Source organism: Leopardus geoffroyi, chromosome B1 (assembly GCF_018350155.1).
Source record: "Leopardus geoffroyi isolate Oge1 chromosome B1, O.geoffroyi_Oge1_pat1.0, whole genome shotgun sequence".
Classification (NCBI taxonomy): Eukaryota; Metazoa; Chordata; class Mammalia; order Carnivora; family Felidae; genus Leopardus; species Leopardus geoffroyi.
Genome location: NC_059327.1, coordinates 130,946,194 through 130,967,556, shown reverse-complemented (window position 1 = coordinate 130,967,556; position 21,363 = coordinate 130,946,194). Strand labels below are relative to the sequence as shown.

The window sequence follows — 21,363 nt, the reverse complement described above, 5'->3', positions numbered from 1 at the left end:
TTGAAATAAAATAAATTATCCTCATAAGCTGTTTAAAAATTAGAATTAAAATATTTTTTTAAGTTTATTTTATTTTTGAGAGAGACAGAGACAGTGCGAGTGGGGGAGGCATAGAGAGAAAGGGAGACAGAGAATCCCAAGCAGGCTCCGTGCTGCCAGCGTAGAGCCGGGTGAGGGACTCAAACCCATGAAACCATGAGATCATGACCTGAGCCAAAACCAGGAGTCCCGCGTTTAACATACTGAGCCACCCAGGCACTCCTTAAAATAAGTTTTAGGGACACCTGGGTGGCTCAGTCAGTTGAGCTTCTGACTGTTTCAGGTCACGATCTTGCAGGGTTGTGGGTTCGAGCCTCGCATCAGGCTCTGTGCTGACAGCTCAGAGCCTGGAGCCTGCTTGGGATTCTGTGTCTCCTTGTCTCTTTGCCCCTCCCCTGCTCACACTCTGTTTGTCTCTCTCTCAAAAATAAATAAACGTTAAAAAAAAATTTAAATAAGTTTTAACATTGCTTTAGTTAAAAGAATTATCAAGGGAAATGTTCTACTATGTGTAGAAGATGTAACGATAGGTATAAACTTAAAATCCCCAACAGCAGAAGTCTTAATACTTTTTAGAATGTATTTAAACAAATCTAAGTTTAACAATAATATTGATGATGAGGATTATAGTATTAACAATAACAGATACCATTTATTGAATGCTTATTATATTTGGGGCAATGTCTCCAATACTTTAACAATCCCAACTGATAATTTAATGAGAGACAACTACTTCCTCTCCTCTACAGATCTCAGAAGATCCCAAATCCCGTCTACAGGATGCAACATAAAATCGTTACCTCATTGGAATGGAAGTGCTGTCCTGGATTCAGTGGAGCAAAATGTCAGCTAAAAGGTATATTCTAATAGTAATTTTATAATAACAATTAGAAGCATAAAACTTCTGAAGAATAAGCAACTGATTCCAGTGAAGAGTTGTATTTTCCCTTTTGAACCAAAGTTAATTAACATGTAACCAAATCATTAAAACTGTTACCTCTCTAGAGCTTCCTTAGTACTGAGTTTAGCACCCTAAATCTCTTAACGAGATATCTTATATATTCTTATATTGTTATGGTAGTTTTATGGCATGAGTAAGTGGAGATCTGATTATTCACTTTTTCTTAACTGTATGCTGGGGAGACATGCCTTATTTAAATCTTGGAAATCCTAATTTTATACTTTTAAATAAGCATTAGAAGTGACCCTATGTGATAATAAAACTAAATCTAGTTTTGTTCTAGTTCAATTATTTGAAATAATGTCTATGAATGAAATTCAGTTTTAAAGAATATACAAATAGGCATGAATAATTGTGGGTTTTTTTCCCCTTAAATCCTCCTAGAGCCATTTTATCAACTTTAATTTTAAGGATTTTCTGGTGGCAAGGCTAATCAAACACATGGTAACCTGCCGTGGCCTAACATCCATGTGGCTATTATTTTGCTTTTGGCTTTAAAACAGCCAAAAGGTTTGAAAAATAAGATACGGCATCAGCATATGTATTTTAAATGAATAAATATTACGAGAAAGACCATTAGCAGTGGTGAGGAGTTCAATCAGCAGCATGAGAGACTGTGATTAAAAATTAATGTAAGTGTGGAGAAACCATTATGATTCACATTTTGAAAAAAGGAAGTTGTAATACAAAAAGCTCTAGGAAGCTTGCAGTTTTGCTAGGGATATTATGTATGGTTTTTCCAGCCCACCCGGTGAGAATCTATAGGCGAATTTGACTATAACGCTATTTGTTCTGGGTCTGGCCTGAATTTCAGAGATGATATAAAAATTTAACACATTTTCAGGGTATAATATGAATATGTACTTCATTTATAATCAAGTAAAATAAACTTTTATTTATTTTTTTTTCAACATTTATTTATTTTTGGGACAGAGAGAGACAGAGCATGAACGGGGGAGGGGCAGAGAGAGAGGGAGACACAGAATCGGAAACAGGCTCCAGGCTCCGAGCCATCAGCCCAGAGCCCGACGCGGGGCTCGAACTCACGGACCGCGAGATCGTGACCTGGCTGAAGTCGGACGCTTAACCGACTGCGCCACCCAGGCGCCCCAAAATAAACTTTTAAATAAAATATCATCTATACAAAACGTATTTAAAAACGAGGCAATTTAGCATATTCTAAAGAAGTCCAAATATCATGCTGCTTTCAAATGATCCCTGATTTCTGCGAGGTGCACAAATATGGTAAAACATATTTGTTTTTAATCTATAAATGGCAGATGGTTAAAAGTTCTGAACAATATTTAGAATTATATTTCTAAAGTCTAACAGTAGTTTTTACATTTCTCTTCTTCTATGAAGAAGGGTATCTTAGGAATATCAATTCCATTATTATTTCTTAGAGATTCATGGGTTAGTTCACATACCTTTCTAGAAATTTAGAATGTCATTACACACCCTATTGCACATAGGGGACTGAATGTCGATATGTGACAGAAAGCAAAGTCTTTATGTCAAAGAATGTCATGGGCTGCAGCTGATAAGAACTGTTGTTGCTTTAATTGTTTAATGACATCTCATGTTCTAACTGGAAGCCACCTGTGGATATTTTTAATACTAGACTTACAAATTGTTATCTTGAATCCTCATTAACAAAAATGTCCCAGAACAGACCTGACTATGACCTTCTGTTACAATACTATAATTAGAATCACTCATAGTTCAAGCATCTGCTGATTAAGCTGTTGTGGAAAGGTCATCTTTCTATTGAAATCTATGATAGGAATAATTTTCCGACGGCGGATATGCCCATTGTGTCCTGTCATACAATCAATTCAATATGACTGTGATTCCAAAAACCCCTACTCTTGCTCCCTATGATATTCTGACCATCCTTCTCTTCACTTGTATTGCAGTATATAAAAGCAGTCCAATTTTTTATTAGTGCAGTTGATGCACTGATAGTATCAAGAACTACTGTGTCCCTTTGTCCCTTGAATCAATCTTCATTATCTCATCTATCCTGGGTTTCTTCCTTCCTTCCTGTCTTCTTTTCTTTGTTTCCTTTTTTTTTTTTAAACACATTTTTCCCTTCTGATTTCTCCGCCACTACATTCCAACTCTCCCTCTTCTTATCACACTTTATGTATGTGCCAATAGTCTCTTATTCTTATACGGAAGAAAAAACTGTCAGGTTTCCTTTGACAACACTCTCCACACTATCTCATTTAACAAGCAGCCCCAAATATGGCAAGAATAATCAGTGTGGCTCATCCATTCTTTAAATGTCTTCAGAGCCTGCAAGGGTTTAGAATAACCTTCCCATGTAGCTACTGTGATAATCACTTCAGTGCTAGTCCTTCACATCAGATTATTCTATCCATAGAAAATACGTAAATTTTACAAATCCCTACTTCCCCAAAAGTTTCATCCCCACAAATAAAATAAACTTCATAATACAAAAACAACAATTTCTTTTTCATTTAGATTGCAGTAGGGAGATATTTTTAAATATATAGGGAAGATCCATCAGTCAGGAATAAAATGGAACAGCTAGCAACTGTACTCTCTTTTATTTCTCCTCCTCCACTTCTATACCTTTTTCTCTTTTTCTTTCTCTTCCTACCCCTTTATAGCTTCACTTCCAACCTGTTAGAAAGGGGTATTGTGGGGTGCCTGGGTGGCTCAGTCAGTTAAGCATCTGACTTCAGCTCAGGTCATGATCTTGCCATAGGTGGGTTCAATCCCTCCCTCTCTCTCAAAAAATAAATACACATCAAAAAATTTTTTTAATTTTTTTACTGTGTATTTATTTTTGACAGAGAGAGAGACAGACAGAGACAGAGCATGAGTAGGGGAGGGGCAGAGAGAGAGGGAGACCCAGAATTCGAAGCAGGCTCCAGGCTCCCAGCTGCCAGCACAGAGCCCAACGCGGGGCCCGAACCCACAGAGTGCGAGATCATGACCTGAGCTGAAGTTGGACACTCAACCGACTGAGCCACCCAGGCGCCCCACATTAAAAATGTTTGAAAAAAAGAAAGGGATGCCGTGATTCAAAATCAATGAGGCAATTCTTCCCGTTGTCTTATTCTACAATATGCTGCCTATAAAATGACTAAGCCTCTATGCATGCTCATTTTGCTACAATTTCGATAATCAAAAATCTGGTAAAAAAAAGTTCTAGATTAGATTATTAATAATATTAGTCATACTATCAAGAGGAAAACAATTTTTTAAAAGTGTAAATGAATAGAAATTTTTAGGGAAAAAAGGTAGATGCATTAAGTCAAAGAGCAAGGCAATAGTTTTGATTTATTTTACATTTGTTATACTTTTTTGAGGATCAAAGAGTTTGTCTTCAGAAAGGGACCTAATTTTGAGATGGGATCCAAGACATTTTTTCAGAATGTCAGCAACAATATACTTTTGAAACCATTTATATAAAATTTGCAATAATGTGCTTTTCCAGTAGATGTCTCTAAAATGTTCTGAAGTAGAACAAAGAAATTGTGGCTTGCTCTAATGACACAAAAGACGGGAATTTAAGTTCAAATAATGTTAGATTAGAGAGGAGGAAAGAAAAGCTTCTTTGTAAATCTGTTTAAGAAAAAATCCAGTCAGCTCTAGTCAGATCCTTTATGTAGGAAAAAGGTATTTTATAAAATTATGTTTTATAATACGTACCACAGATATTACGAATGCTGAAAAATACAATTATGCAGTTATTGAAATAAATTGACTTCTGCCATTTGTTATGAATATATAAAAATATTTCATTTTATAAATGTTGTGAGATAGTTCAATAAATTTTATAAGCTATTATAACCAGCATTTTAAATATGGGACTTCTCCAGTAAAACTATTTTAAGATATTACTTCAATTAATATAAATACTTAAACAGAAAAAAGTCCCTATATTTCTTATATACTTGCATATCTAATTCATCCCAGTGGGGATTAATGTTTTCCCCTTTAAGAAAGAACATTATCTCCTATAAGCATCTTGCTCAATTATGATACATTTAGTCAAAAGTCACCATGTACCTTAAGTCTTTGTTGCACCAATTGCTTTCTTTGATTTAACTACCAAATGTCAGTACATCTTTATATATGTATTGAATATCACCAAATAAGCATTTACCTGATGTCACAGGATCAGCCAGAAACTGGTCTTGTCACATAGGAAGCTTTCTGGTACTAAGAGCAAGCTTCCTCATTACTGAATTGCCATTAATGACTTCCTCCATAAGCCTCAAAGGTCTGGAAGAAAAACAAAATATAGATAACACCTGTCTAATAGGAGGAGGAAGAGGAATGGGGGAATCAGAGGAGAATGGAAAGGGAAGGAAAGGGAAGGGAAGGGAAGGGGAAAAAAGGAATCTGATTTCTTAAATATATTGAATTTTCATTAATTTATTTATTTTTAAATGTTTATTTATTTTTGAGAGACAGCAAGAGAGAGCACAAGAGGGGGAGGGGCAGAGAGAGAGGGATACACAGAATCCAAAGCATGCTCCAGGCTCTGAGCTGTCAGTACAGAGCCCAATGTGGGGCTCGAACCCACAAAATGTGAGATCATGATCTGAACCGAAGTCAGAAGCTTAACTTACTGAGCCAGCCAGATGCCCCCATATTGCTCTTTTTTTTTAAATCTGAAGTGATAAAGCTCTTTAAAAGTTGTTTGACTTAAATAAATGTCCTTCTGTCCTAGCACCTATCTCTCAGAAAGGACCAAGAAAAAGAGACTTAGAAATCCACCCTATAGAACAAAGCAAAGGTCTGTGCTGAAGTGCAAGATAAGATAAGATTGCCTGGGAAACCTAGAATTCATAGCAGTCCTTGTGGTAGTGAATACATTTGGGAAGACAGAAAGATTGCTACATGGAAAAATAAAAGAGCATCAATCACAGGAAAGTAACTGACTCCACTTGCGAGAGACCCTATCAGCGTTCTCCCTGGGCTAAATCCTGTGAAATCAACTGGGATGAATGCAGGCATTGAACTCCAGTCAACAAACAGAGCTAGGAAAAGATAACATAAAGCACTGAATTTGTTAAACAGGCATTTCAAGTTTTTAACAGCCTTGGCAGGGACCCTATCCAATGAACTCCAGAGAAAAGGGGTTCATATGACAATCAGATCTCAAGGATCTTTGTGCAATGGTTAATAGTTGTTTCTTTTATGAGTACAATTTCCTCACCTAGTTCCTCTTAAGCAATTAATTTAAAAATAATTATAGCCGAAAGCAAATGGAAAGTTTCACATGCATACGCACACACACAATCACATTAGTTTTTGTCATTTAATATTTAAAGTATTTTTCCAATTACATATTCTTTCCAATCAGCCTTCTTAAAACTTCTCAAATATATGGAGAACGTTTAATTTTTCTCATTTCACATATGTTTTCATATAATGGGGGGTGAATTACCAAAGATCAGAATGCAAGAGAACTAAAGACTTTCACTTGATACTTCTGTGTATTATTCTCTGTCCCTTTCAATAGCTTTCTTTCTCTCTCCCTCTCTCTCTCTCTCTCTGACAGTTTTATTTGCTTTCTCTTCTATTTGTCACTGATTCTGGAGTTTTTTTTTTTTTCTTGAATCTTTAGTTTTTATTTCTAATCTGCTGACTTTCTCTAGTTGTCACTTTCTATTTCCTTACTTACAATGGAATTAATAGCATTTTTCCAGATTGCATGAATGATGTTTATCTGAAATACTTTTGACCCTAAAGACAATAGAAAATCAGACATGAGTGCTTTTCATTTACCTCCTTTCTATTCTTTCTCCCTTTATCTTTTATCCAGAATTGTTTTTATTTCTTGCACATTTAGGATCTTGCCTGGACCAGGCGGCACAGAGAGAACTATGATTTAATGAAGAAACTCCAGTCAGATATGACCCTAGAAGACTTAAAATGCCCTCTACTTCCTCCTGTAGAAGTGTGTGTGTGTGAGTGTGATTTTCTAATTTACCAATCCTTCTCAAATGAGGAAGGATACTGGGTGAAGTAATGCTATAATCTCCACATTAAATATGTCACATGTAATACCCATGGAGATAAAGCTGACTTCATTAGAATGTAATAAAACAATTTAAAATAACACTTTACTATTTATAATTAACCTTTAGCAAAGATTTTGAACCCCTAGAAATGAACTGTTTATCATATGCCTTTGTGATTTTTATTGCAGTGACCCCACTCCAGGATCATGAGCACCAAACCAATCTGTCTCTTGATTCTGAGGATGGATGAAGGTGCAGGGCCATATTCAAACAGATAACTCATTTAATAACGTCAATTAAAATATAAGTCAATATGCAAATCAATGGTTAAAATGTATTACTTTTAAGTTAATGCACATATTTTCATGTATAAATGTATTTCACAAGTGTAAATATTGTGATTATTTACATAATTAAATATTTAATAATTATATTTAATAATTTAAGAGAATACTTATAAATCTATATTTATAAATATAACATATATTATGAAGCATACCAAATAATGGAAACCATAACACAAACCATTCATTTCATTATTCTAGTAATTTCTAAATAATGTATTAATTTCTACAACTTACTGGTGTGTTCCTTTTTTTGACATGGATGACACCAGCTAAATGATGTGTCTATCAGGTAGATGATTTAAAACAGAGTCCTGCCTCAACCCCCTTTAAAGAATTCTCCATCAGGAGCACCTGGGTGGCTCAGTCGGTAAAGCGTCCAACTCAGGCTCAGGTCAAGATCTCACGGTTTGTGAGTTGGAGCCCCGTGTCAGGCTCTGTGCTGACAGCTCAGAGCCTGGAGCCTGCTTGGGATTCTGTGTCTCCCTGTCTCTCTGCCCCTCCCATGGTCACACTCTGTCTGTCTCTGTCTCTCAATAATAAATAAATGTTAAAAAAAAAAAAAAAGAATTCTCCATCAGATTTAGAGTCAATGGGTGATGTCAGGTCTCAGCAAGTTGATAATTTCTATTAACATAAATGATAGTGCCATCCTGCTGAATTATCTATCTGTGTTTACTGAGTTAAGAATGATTGCATTCAAATCTTTCCAGCCCCTAAAAACTAAGTGCATTTTAAAATATTCGATATATTTGTTACTAACTAAATCATGAAAATTCCTGTAAGGATGTCCTATTTAATTCATAGAGTTTTGCAAATATTTGGCCAAATTCGTGGCACCATAAATTCAGGAATGTAAACGTTTATTATATTTTTGAGTTTTGTTGTGTAAATGTAATTTCGTATAATTAGAAAAATTGATGTTTCTCATGTAATTCATCTCTTATTAATTTTTGTTTCAAATAGTATATGTACTTTTTTCATATCTAAAATGTCTTTAAGTTTTCAAGTTATCTCCAGTTTAGCAAGGTGAATATTTTTTCCCCTATAGAGTTAAAAAAATAATTGACATCTCTATTAGAATGTCATATCCATTTTTTTAAAAAGGCTCATTTTCCAAATGCTAAACCTAAAACTGATTCTTAATGATATGCCTATATCAGAATTATTTTAGGTATATTCTATAATATTTTCTTTTCTCAAATGTTCCGCCATTTCAATTATATAATGTTAAAATTCTAATTTTATCATGTAAACATTGTCTTTTACTGATTTTTTTAATAACACTATTTGATAAAGTATTTTGGAATTTTTTATTTCAAAAATTTTGCTTTACTTGAAACTTTTCATTTCAAAAACTTATGAGACTAATTTCATAAGGTTCTTTAATATTTTTCTCTTGATTATAACTGAAATTGAACAGAAATTGAATGTCATTATGAAAAATAAATTAAGTAATTTTAATATTAATTTTAAATGACACGAGTTTAGAGCATTATTTGAATCAAACATTTATACAGCAAGTAAAATCCACTAATTTTTATTGAAAACAAAATCAAGTTGATTTTCATTCCAGAAATATTGTTTTATATTAATTAATTTTTTATATCAATTTGACATTTTTTACTTTGATATTTTACATTTAAAAAGGCATTCCAGATTTGCACTATATCATTAGATAATGCAGGAATAATTTCATTATTGATAAAATTTCTATGATTTTCTTTTTAAAAAAAATCACACTCATAAGAAGTACTTCTAAAATTTAAACTTTTGTCTCTTATCTAGTGTTTTTAATAATTTACTATAAATTGTTCAGTTATTTTTATCAAAATTACTTCCTCCTTATAAAGGTCCACTTCTCTATGGAATAAAAGGAGACTCAATGTTGTCATGTATTGGAGTTTTAATAAATCAGGTATTTAACACGTTTTTGTTATCAATAGGCAGGTATGATTAAAAATCTCTGAAGATAAATTTCTGGATTACAATTTTAATATGAAAATATCTGGAATTTTCTGCCTTTTAACAATGAGATATTAGAATTAGAAATTTTGTTATAAATCAGTACTTATAAATCACTTATAGAGTTTAAAATTATATACACACACACACATATATATATATGACACACATATATATAACACATATATATTTATACATATATAAACACATATATATACACACATGCTCAATTCCCCAGAACAGATCTACTGAATCAGAATCTTCAGGTGAGGGAATGGAAAGCACACAGACACTTTTAGTGTTTCAGAATTTACAGGAGCTTCTGTTTTTCATTACTTCATAACAAACTATCCTCTGCCTATCATATTATGGAAATACCTTTAAATGTACCAGCTCTTTTTGTTTTCCTATGATTGTTTTGTCTTGTTTTCTTTTCTTGTGAGTGATTTGATCGAAAAGGTAAGCAGTAAGAAAATGAAAAGAGCATTTGTTCCTCCTGTTGAAGCCACATGCTCCTTTTGCTATAAATACTTGCACATCTGTATCCTGAACCATCTTCCATTGCTAAGAGAAATCGGGAAGACTGTGAGGCGGGCAGTTGCTAAGGAAGATAGGTCTCGATGCTTTCTTCAGTGGTTCTCAAACTTCAGTGTGCATTCGAGACAGCAGCCGCGCTTGTTAAAACACAAATTATTGCCCCACTCCAGACTTTCTAAAAATTAGTAGGTCTGGGATGGGGCCTAGAAGTTGTTACTTTCAAAACTTTGCAGGTGGGAAAAAAAAAGCTCCAGGGGGTGCTGATACTGCTGATCTAGTGACCCTGGTTTGAGAACCATCACTTCACTTTCTAGTTACTCTCATGGGTAGACTTAGATTCTAGCTGCCAGAAAAATGCTTTCTTACATCATCTAAGGAGGAAAATTGATAAAAATCTATGCAATTATTCAATAGATATATTTGTATGAATTCAGTTGAATTTAGGCTTTAAGAACCTTATTGCTAGGACCTAACAGAAAATTAGAACTTGTTGCCACTTACTACAGCCTGGAAATAAGTATAATCTCCCCAAGCTGCAGATTGTTTTCTTCCAAATAAATCATCAATTATACAGGACTGTCTATAATACAGTGGAGAGAAAAAAAGAAACAATATCAAAACAAAAACCTTGAACATGAATGGAAATTTGTTAGTTTAGCTTGATGCCCTGAAGAAAAACAATGGAAAATTCAGTCAAACAACAGAGACTAACTCATATTAATGACAAATGTATTATTCTTACTATGGAGTAGAAATCCTTTAGTATTATTGTCAAAGCCACATATGCCTTAGGAGCATAATTAACATGTGCCAGAGGCGCGGTTTCAGTGGTACATAATTTCACATAGTTAGAAGCACAGATACCAAACCCTTGTTTTCTCATGTCTGATAATGCAGACTTCAATGAATACATTCGTTCATTAAAAGTAAAAGTAATTTGCGGTTAAAGATCTGCAAATTACAGATCTACATTACTTGATGTGTTCAATATTTCTAGTAAATTTTCACTCTAAATTTCCTTCAGTGAAAAACTATATTTCCATCTAAAATATTGATTCGTGGGAAAGAGGAATCAATGCTTTAACAGAGTAGACTTATTTTCTAAGCATTTCTATTTTTCTGAAATTTCACTGATTTTACAGGTCGATCCCCTCGAGACATGTCATGTAATAGTTACTTTTACTTGTATTCCCTATATGCTGAGTCTCTGTATTTCCTAAAAATCTGGGAATGGCCCATTTATTTAAACAGATATTCTTTCATTAAGGAACCTGTAGCTCCCCCTTACTTCCAAAGAGACACCAGTTGGAAACTGCACTGTTAAACAAGCAGCTTTGTGGCAGTCCATTTATACAGCCACGGTAGCTTTTCACACAGCTGATTTTCAAGTCCCTCAATCATGCAGGCACGTTACGTCCCCCGGTTCGCACAGCTGCCACAAAGTACCATCCATTTGTGCCTAAAAGGAGACCTGAATAATTTTATTTTTGCCAAACAGATTTAGAGCCCTGCGCTTCCAGCACAAAGTGGACGCACGTTGCCCTCCCCACCCCGGATGGGGGCGAGCAGCTCACTCTGCAATCATCGCAGACCATCATGCTCCAGTACACGGGAAAATGAATGGCAGCCACGGGGCACTGCTCAGGGTTGGAAAAAATGAGGCAGTCCCAAAGCTTAACTCTCTCTCTTCTTTTTGTGTCTGTCCAGCCCAGGAACAGCAGCACTTGATACACAGCAACCAGGCTGAGAGTCACACAGCTGTTGGCAAAGAGACAGCCAAGCAGGAGCAGCAGAGAGACTGTGGTGACCCAGGTCACAGATTGTAATTACTAACATCCCTAACCCAATTATTGTCAACACTATTTATAACAACTTTGAAACAGGAAATCCCTTGGCTGTCAAATGTCTCATGGTGGCACATTAACATACCTCTCAATCCTTTTCTATTGGTGCCCCACGTTGGGAGAAACCATGAATGAGCTGTAGGTTCCCAGCCTGAAGGGACCACATATAATTTCAAAGCTCTGTGTGCAAACACAGAAGGCGATTAAAAATGCTGTTATACGAGGTTGTAAGGAAATCACAGGCTTCCAAAGTAAGGTCAAACTTTTGTCCTCCAAAGAGTGCAATCATGGAAGTATCTTGATGTGGAAGGAATGATGTGAGCATTTGAAGGAAGTAAGAAGCCTCCATTCCTTTGATTGAGAAGGGATCACCAAGGATATTGATCACTGACTCAGGAAAATCATTGTGCCTAATTGAGAACCTCATGTTGATCCAATGTTGGGAAGCCCCATATTTTCTCATCTTTCTAATCATAAGTATTTTACCATTTCTTTTATTTTTGTTTATTTCTTAATTTTTTTTTTTAATCTTTACTTATTTTTGGGAGAGAGAGAGAGACAGAGACAGAGTGCGAGCAGGGGAGGAACAGAGAGAGGAGACACAGAATCCACAGCAGGCTCCAGGGTCTGAGCTGTCAGCACAGAGCCTGACACAGGGTTTGAACTCACGAACTAAGAGTTCATGACCTGAGCCAAAGTCTGACGCTCAACTGACTGAGCCACCCAGGCTCCCCTTACCATTTCTTTTAGGACTAACTTTATTTCTTAGAAATAGGAGGTTGGTTACTGCTGAAAACCTCTATGTGTTTTCCATAGATCTAGTCATACAAACTAGGGCACTCAACTTGAGAAATGTGACTTAAGGGGATCTCTTTAGGAATAAAGAGACTTAAGGGGATCTTTTTAGGAATAAAGATGAATATATCATAGAAACTGTACTTTTTTAAAGAGGAGTGGAATTCAGTATCTTCATAAAATACTATAAAATCCTCCTTGAATTAGTGAAGTGCATGTGTAGAAGTATGGAAACTATCATAGTCATGTTAAATGATTCAAAGTAAATCTGAATCTTTAGCACTCACGAAAGAAAAGCTCAGTAAAGCATAAAACCCTTAGACTATAGATATGACTACATACATATGTGTATATAGCTACACATATTTAATTCTGTAACACTGGATTTGGAAGCAGAAGATGAGGGCCACCTGGGTGGCTCAGTCAGTTAATCGTCCAATTCTTGATTTCGGCTCAGGTCGAGATCCCAGGGTCGTGGGATTGAGCCCAGAGTCAGGCTCCATGAAGAGCACGAGTTTAAGATTCTCTCTCTCCCTCTGCCCCTCTCCCTGGCTCGTACCTCTCTCTCTCTCTAATATAAAAATTAATAAACAGAAGATAAGGTATTAGCTCTGCAACCTTTAGCAAGTTACTTTGGTTTTCTGTACCTCAGTTTTGTCACCTCTTAAGAATGTAACAATAACTCTTTGAGGTTTAAAAACAAAACAAAAAAGACTGAAAACTCTGAGCAAAGTTAGAATATTTTAGAAATATAATATATTATAAACGTATACATTTATATGTATTTTATATTTATATATTATAAATTGTTACCCTTAGTGTAAAGTTCAGGCTGCCATTTACTAAGTGCATATATAGTAGTCTATGTTTTCAAATATATAATACGAACATGATTTATTTGAAATACTTTAAACCTATCACAATATTTGAATGATATTATGTATATATATATATTCATTTTTTAAATTCTTCCAATATTCCTTTCTTCTCCATGCAGCAGTGACACAAAAGATGACTGAGCAGATGAACCAGCAGGCAATGAAACTGACCCTTCTGCAAAAGAAGATTGACAATATTTCTTTGGCTGTTAGTGATGTAAGAAACACATACTCCTCCCTAGAAGGGAAAATCAATGAAGATAAAGGCAGAGAATTTCAATCTTTTCTAAAAGGTACAAGTAAAGTCAAATACATTATTCATTGAGTTAAGACAAAAGGTAAATGACTCATTTATCTTTTCTCATATCGCTTTGGAATTTTTTCTTAAGATTGGGTGTGTAAAGTCTCTAAGGCTTATGATTTTGGAATAAGATATTTGTAAATCAATCTCTGAAATAATTTGAAACATCTAAATTTTTTGTTGCTGTATAGTCAAATCTTTTACTGAATATTTTATCTAATTTATTTTCATTATGTACTGGTTACATCTTAACTTGTAAAATGAACTGTACTTAATTTACTTCCATCATGGTTTCTGGTTCAAGACAAAGATGAGGCTAAGAAATGATTATCAAGGAACCAGATATATGGTTGTCTCAATAATATTGATGAAGATATTGAAGATAAATCAAAAATACATAATTATCCTAGAAATTATCTAGCTTATGGAGTATAATCAATAAAATATATCCTAAAACATCTCAGATGATGGAAATAATAATTTCTTTATAAATGTGAATTAGTTTTGTCCAAGTTTTGTGCTCTTAAAACAGCATGCTGTGTTCCTTTCTGGAGGCTTTACAGGATAATCCAAATCTTGTTAATTCCAATTGCCAAAATTCATTTTCTTGCAGTTGTAGGACTGAGGTCCTGTTTTCTTATAGCTGTAAACTGAAGTTTGTTTCCAGCTTTTAGACACCACTACATTTTTTGGCTCACGGCCTTCTTCCTCTGTCTTCAAAAGCCAGCAAGACTGTTGAGTCCTCCTGGCATGTGTCAAACCCACTCTTCTACCTTCCTTTTCCCCTTTGAAGGGCTCAGTGATTGCACTGAACACACCTGGATAATCCAGAATATTCTCATCTCAAGGTCTTAAACCTTAATCATATCTCCCAAGGCGCTTTTGCCAGGTGAGGTAACATATTCATAAGTTCAGGTGTGGACATTTTGAGTGAAACAGCATTATTCTGCCTACCACAGGAATCTATAGATAGTGAATAATTGCTATGGTAGTTTATGCATAGGGCACTATGGGACCATTTGATAGTTTCAACAAATCGAGTCTAAGGGCACCAGTGAAGGCTTCTACAAAAAGAAACTATCTCAACAAATAAGCTATGGATCAGGAGGAATTAATTAGGCAAAGGGGTTTAAGTAATTTGATCACTGGAATGTCTCACTTCTCTGGATTTATTATTTCCAAACTTCAAGATTACTGGTCCCTTTCACTTTATTTTATACATAAAAACATCCTCACTGTCCAATCCCATATCACATGTTAGTGTTTATTTTTCACATGTGGTTTGCAGGCAAAAGAGATAAGGTGGAGGTTTCTGTAATTTTTACCAGTATAGCAGCAACCATGATTGTTTTTTTTAATTATATAAACAATTAGTGCTATCAAGCCCCTGAAAGAAAGACCCCGCCCTACATTTCTGGCATGTCCTCGTTGGCTAAACTTAAACCAATAGCAAGCATGAGAGAGGAATATACTTTCCCTGAAGTGATAACATGTGAAAGAAAACAAATAGAAACAGTATACAATTGACTATAACCACCATAATGAAATTTGTTTAACAAAATTTGGTTATCATAACCAAAGAGAATTAAAGAATTAGGCCTGTCAACAGCTCTTTGAGAAACTACTAACAAAATTTCTGGCAATGATACGGAAAAAAATCATACACTCATAACAACATAAACAGCAAAATTCTCCCCTCAAATGTGGAAACAAAAGAAAATGAAAATACAACAATCCAAATGCTTTGGGATACAGCGAAGGCAGTCCTGAGAGGAAAATACATTGCAATCCAGGCCTATCTCAAGAAACAAGAAAAATCCCAACTACAAAATCTAACAGCACACCTAAAGGAAATAGAAGCAGAACAGCAAAGACAGCCTAAACCCAGCAGAAGAAGAGAAATAATAAATATCAGAGCAGAAATAAACAATATAGAATCTAAAAAAACTGTAGAGCAGATCAACGAAACCAAGAGTTGGTTTTTTGAAAAAATAAACAAAAATGATAAACCTCTAGCCAGGCTTCTCAAAAAGAAAAGGGAGAGGACCCAAATAGATAAAATCATGAATGAAAATGGAATTATTACAACCAATCCCTCAGAGATACAAGCAATTATCAGGGAATACTATGAAAAATTATATGCCAACAAACTGGACAACCTGGAAGAAATGGACAAATCCCTAAACACCCACACTCTTCCAAAACTCAATCAGGAGGAAATAGAAAGCTTGAACAGACCCATAACCAGCGAAGAAATTGAATCGGTTATCAAAAATCTCCCAACAAATAAGAGTCCAGGACCAGATGGCTTCCCAGGGGAGTTCTACCAGACATTTAAAGCAGAGATAATACCTATCCTTCTCAAGCTATTCCAAGAAATAGAAAGGGAAGGAAAACTTCCATCATTCTATGAAGCCAGTATTACTTTGATTCCTAAACCAGACAGAGACCCAGTAAAAAAAGAGAACTACAGACCAATATCCCTGATGAATATGGATGCAAAAATTCTCAATAAGATACTACCAAATCGAATTCAACAGCATATAAAAAGAATTATTCACCATGATCAAGTGAGATTCATTCCTGGGATGCAGGGCTGGTTCAACATTCGCAAATCAATCAACGTGATACATCACATTAATAAAAGAAAAGAGAAGAACCATATGATCCTGTCAATCAATGCAGAAAAGGCATTTGACAAAATTCAGCAGCCTTTCTTAATAAAAGCCCTCGAGAAAGTCGGGATAGAAGGAACATACTTAACCATCATAAAAGCCATTTCTGAAGAGCCCACAGCTAATATCATCCTCAATGAGGAAAAACTGAGAGCTTTTTCCCTGAGATCAGGAACATGACAGCGATGCCCACTCTCACCGCTGTTGTTTAACAGAGTGTTGGAAGTTCTAGCATCAGCAATCAGACAACAAAAGGAAATCAAAGGCATCAAAATTGGCAAAGATGAAGTCAAGCTTTCACTTTTTGCAGATGACATGATACTATACATGGAAAATCCGATAGACTCCACCAAAAGTCTGCTAGAACTGATACATGAATTCAGCAAAGTTGCAGGATACAAAATCAATGTACAGAAATCAGTTGCATTCTTATACACTAACAATGAAGCAACAGAAAGACAAATAAAGAAACTGATCCCATTCACAATTGCACCAAGAAGCATAAAATACCTAGGAATAAATCTAACAAAGATGTATAATATCTGTATGCTGAAAACTATAGAAAGCTTATGAAGGAAATTGAAGAAGATACAAAGAAATGGAAAAACATTCCATGGTCATGGATTGGAAGAATAAATATTGTCAAAATGTCAATACTACCCAAAGCTATCTACACATTCAATGCAATCCCAATCAAAATTGTACCAGCTTTCTTCTCGAAACTAGAACAAGCAATCCTAAAATTCATATGGAACCACAAAAGACCCCGAATAGCCAAAGTAATTTTGAAGAAGACCAAAACAGGAGGCATCACAATCTCACACTTTAGCCTCTATTACAAAGCTGTCATCATCAAGACAGCATGGTATTGGCACAAAAACAGACACATAGACCAATGGAATAGAACAGAAACCCCAGAACTAGACCCACAAACGTATGGCCAACTAATCTTTGACAAAGCAGGAAAGAACATCCAATGGAAAAAAGACAGTCTCTTTTTTTTTTTTTATTTTTTATTTTTTTTTAATTTTTTTTTCAACGTTTATTTATTTTGGGGACAGAGAGAGACAGAGCATGAACAGGGGAGGGGCAGAGAGAGAGGGAGACACAGAATCGGAAACAGGCTCCAGGCTCTGAGCCATCAGCCCAGAGCCCGACGCGGGGCTCGAACTCACGGACCGCAAGATCGTGACCTGGCTGAAGTTGGACGCTTAACCGACTGCGCCACCCAGGCGCCCCAAAAGACAGTCTCTTTAACAAATGGTGCTGGGAGAACTGGACAGCAACATGCAGAAGATTGAAACTAGACCACTCTCTCACCATTCACAAAAATAAACTCAAAATGGATAAAGGACCTGAATGTGAGACAGGAAACCATCCAAACCCTAGAGGAGAAAGCAGGAAAAGTCCTCTCTGACCTCAGCCGTAGCAATCTCTTACTCGACACATCCCCAAAGGCAAGGGAATTAAAAGCAAAAATGAACTATTGGGACCTTATGAAGATAAAAACTTCTGCACAGCAAAGGAAACAACCAACAAAACTAAAAGGCAAGCAACAGAATGGGAAAAGATATTTGCAAATGACATATCGGACAAAGGACTAGTATCCAAAATCTATAAAGAGCTCACCAAACTCCACACCCGAAAAACAAATAACCCAGTGAAGAAATGGGCAGAAAGCATGAATATACGCTTCCCTAAAGAAGACATCCGGATGGCCAACAGGCACATGAAAAGATGCTCAACGTTGCTCCTCATCAAGGAAATACAAATCAAAACCACACTCAGATATCATCACCTCACGCCAGTCAGAGTGGCCAAAATGAACAAATCAGGAGACTATAGATGCTGGAGAGGATAGGAGAAACAGGAACCCTCTTGCACTGTTGGTGGGAATGCAAATTGGTGCAGCCGCTCTGGAAAGCAGTGTGGAGGTTCCTCAAAAAAATTAAAAATAGACCTACCCTATGACCCAGCAATAGCACTGCTAGGAATTTACCCAAGGGATACAGGAGTACTGATGCATAGGGGCACTTGTACCCCAATGTTTATAGCAGCACTCTCAACAATAGCCTAATTATGGATAGAGCCTAAATGTCCATCAACTGATGAATGGATAAAGAAATTGTGGTTTATATACACAATGGAGTACTACGTGGCAATGAGAAAGAATGAAATATGGCCCTTTGTAGCAACGGGGATGGAACTGGAGAGTGTGATGCTAAGTGAAATAAGCCATACAGAAAGACAGATACCATATGTTTTCACTCTTATGTGGATCCTGAGAAACTTAACAGAAACCCATGGGGGAGGTGAAGGAAAAAAAAAAAAAAAAAAAGAGTTTAGAGTGGGAGAGAGCCAAAGCATAAGAGACTCTTAAAAACTGAGAACAAACTGAGGGTTGATGGGGGGTGGGAGGGAGGGGAGGGTGGGTGATGGGTAGTGAGGAGGGCACCTTTTGGGATGAGCACTGGGTGTTGTATGGAAACCAATTTGACAATAAATTTCCTATATTGAAAAAAAATAAATAAATAAAAATAAAAAAATAATAATAAAAGGCAAAAAAAAAAATTCTCCCCTCAATAGGAGGCATTAGTTGTGTACTAAGCACAATTGATTATGAAAACCAGAGAGCTAGTTGTTATTGAATGGTCATTCAGGCAACAGAAACTAAACCCGCCCCAAGGAACTGCACTTGCCTAACAAAACCACATCCTCTTCTCTTGCTTACTCTACATCCAATGTGAGAAACACTGTGTATCTACTAGTAGCCATAGAACATGTTCAACATCAAATGCCCCAGTTCCTTAAGAGGTACCTGAATGTTATGAATGGGCCATACATTCACAACCACAGAGGAGCAACCAAGGTGTCTGATATCATATCTATCTGTTAAGTCACCAAACGCAATGTCTTCTTTTAATAGGTAGAAGCATATGAGTCACATGAAACAGAATCAAATAGAGTTAAAACTATGTTCCCACTCAGATTTTGACATAAATCACTTTGACATACTTTCACAAAATCAGATTCTTACACAGATGATTTGTAGCAACAAATTCTTGATATATTACAGCTCCTTTTCCAGAAACAATAATCTGTTTTTAAGCTAATAGTCTGTTTGATTTCTTTTCAGGCACTGCTCTGATTTTGCCCTTAATCCAATGTATTTTTCCATTAAAGATTTAAGACATAATAGCTAAAGCACCTCCCAATTTTCATTTTCATCATTCACTTTTTTTTCCTAGTTACCTCCATCAAGATTCTGAACTAAACTTTACCTGTTTAGTGTTTTTACCTCTCACTCTTCTTATCCTGACTTTCAGATCACATAGCTTTTGTTGACTGAATTTAAACAGCTGTTTTTACTGCCCACAATTAATTAATTCACTTACACTTCAGTTTTATTTTACCTTTTCAATCTTGAAAAATATTTTAAAGTCAAATGATAAGGTTATAAATTCCAAGAATGTCTGATCCCTAACCTGAAATATTTTATTGTATTTCATCGAGCCATCATGAACACTTAAGGCAATTTTAACTAACAGGAAATGACTAAGTGATATTGTGGGAAGTACAATAAAAAAAAAAATGTTGCTATTGAGTAGTACCTTACACTCAATGAAGCTAATATATTCTATTTTTAGTGTGAGAAATCTAACTTTCCAAATTTTATTTTCGGTGTAGCATATAGAATATCCTCAATGTAGATTTTTTGTATATGTAGGCAACTGGTTAAGTGCTAAGTAAAATTTAGAAAATAAAAATACTTATTTTTCAATTACATACAAACCGATTTTCAATGATATATATTTTTTGGACTCTTAAATGTATTTCAGTTTCTGCTATGTTTAGAAATGTGAAATAACTTTCTTTTCTTTTTTTTTCCCCCCTCTGGAAATACTATTCCCTGAAGATCAGTTAGCAATACTGACCTTTAGGGTATAGGATTTCCAGGGAGATATTCATTAATGTAAACAACATTTACAGCTTTATCTTTGTGCCAGATTAATATCAAGATGCTTAAGCAACACATCATTCTATTTGCTATAATTGATCTTTCACATACTTTTTATATAAGTCTCTTATGCATCTCAAATACTTTTTAAAACATGCTGACAAAATAGAGACATGTAGAGACTATATATTTTTATTCTATAATTATCCTTCTTAAATAGGCTTTATGATAGCCATAACATTTCACAATTATGTACACTTCCTGTTCAAAATGGTTTGTAGTATGTTGCCAATATTTTACATTACAGTCATTGCTACATTGTGAACTCGAGTGGAGATATCTTCCATTTATATGTGCTTCGTAGCTATGTACCATAAGTAAACCACAAGCATATGTTTTATTTTTTCCCATTTCCCTGTTTTTGTATGTAACAGGTTTGGTTGGTTGGTTTTTTACATTTTTAAATACTCATTTCCTATTCTGAATAGTTCTGAGTTCTGAGTACTTCAGGACCCTTTTCCTTTTCCTATTTTTTTTTTAAGACCACTTTGAGATGCCCATAATTCTGATATGGGATCAGTCCATGCTTTCTAATACTGGATATACTAATATGTGTTTCAGTAGTAGCGAGTTTACTCTTATTTTTATTAAGAATTAATGTCATATTATGACAATTGAGGTATATCTTGAATTCCTATTTTCATGTGATTTTGTTTTGTGATCCCCAAACCCCTCATTATTATATTGTTGTTATAAGCTATCATTGAATCTTGTGACTGTTACTTGATATTGTTCCTCATTTGGAAATGTCATTAAATTTCTTCTCTGAAGTCAATTTATTAGTTTTTATGAGCTCAAAACACAAGCTCTGAAACCTAATTACTAGAAACCTAATAACATAGTCATGAGATAACACCAGGGTATTATTTACTGAGGCAGAAAGCCCAAAGCCATTTATTTTCATAGCAGACTAAGCCTGGAGTTAGAAGAGTAAGGTACAAGGGCCTATTAATTGAAATCAGTAGCAGTTTCTTCATATCTTTTGTTTATGGTTCTGG

At 35.3% G+C, this 21,363-nt stretch overlaps 1 protein-coding gene across 2 annotated transcripts in view; it reads left to right on the top strand.

Moving 5' to 3' along the window:
* Positions 1-21,363, top strand: part of MMRN1 (multimerin 1) — a 69,507-nt gene that overhangs the window by 25,869 nt on the left and 22,275 nt on the right. For both annotated transcript variants that reach the window (XM_045472912.1, XM_045472923.1), the window contains 3 exons: positions 789-895; positions 11,562-11,666; positions 13,491-13,664. In XM_045472912.1, coding sequence (XP_045328868.1) covers positions 789-895; positions 11,562-11,666; positions 13,491-13,664 — 386 coding nt within the window. The remainder of the gene's footprint in view (positions 1-788; positions 896-11,561; positions 11,667-13,490; positions 13,665-21,363) is intronic.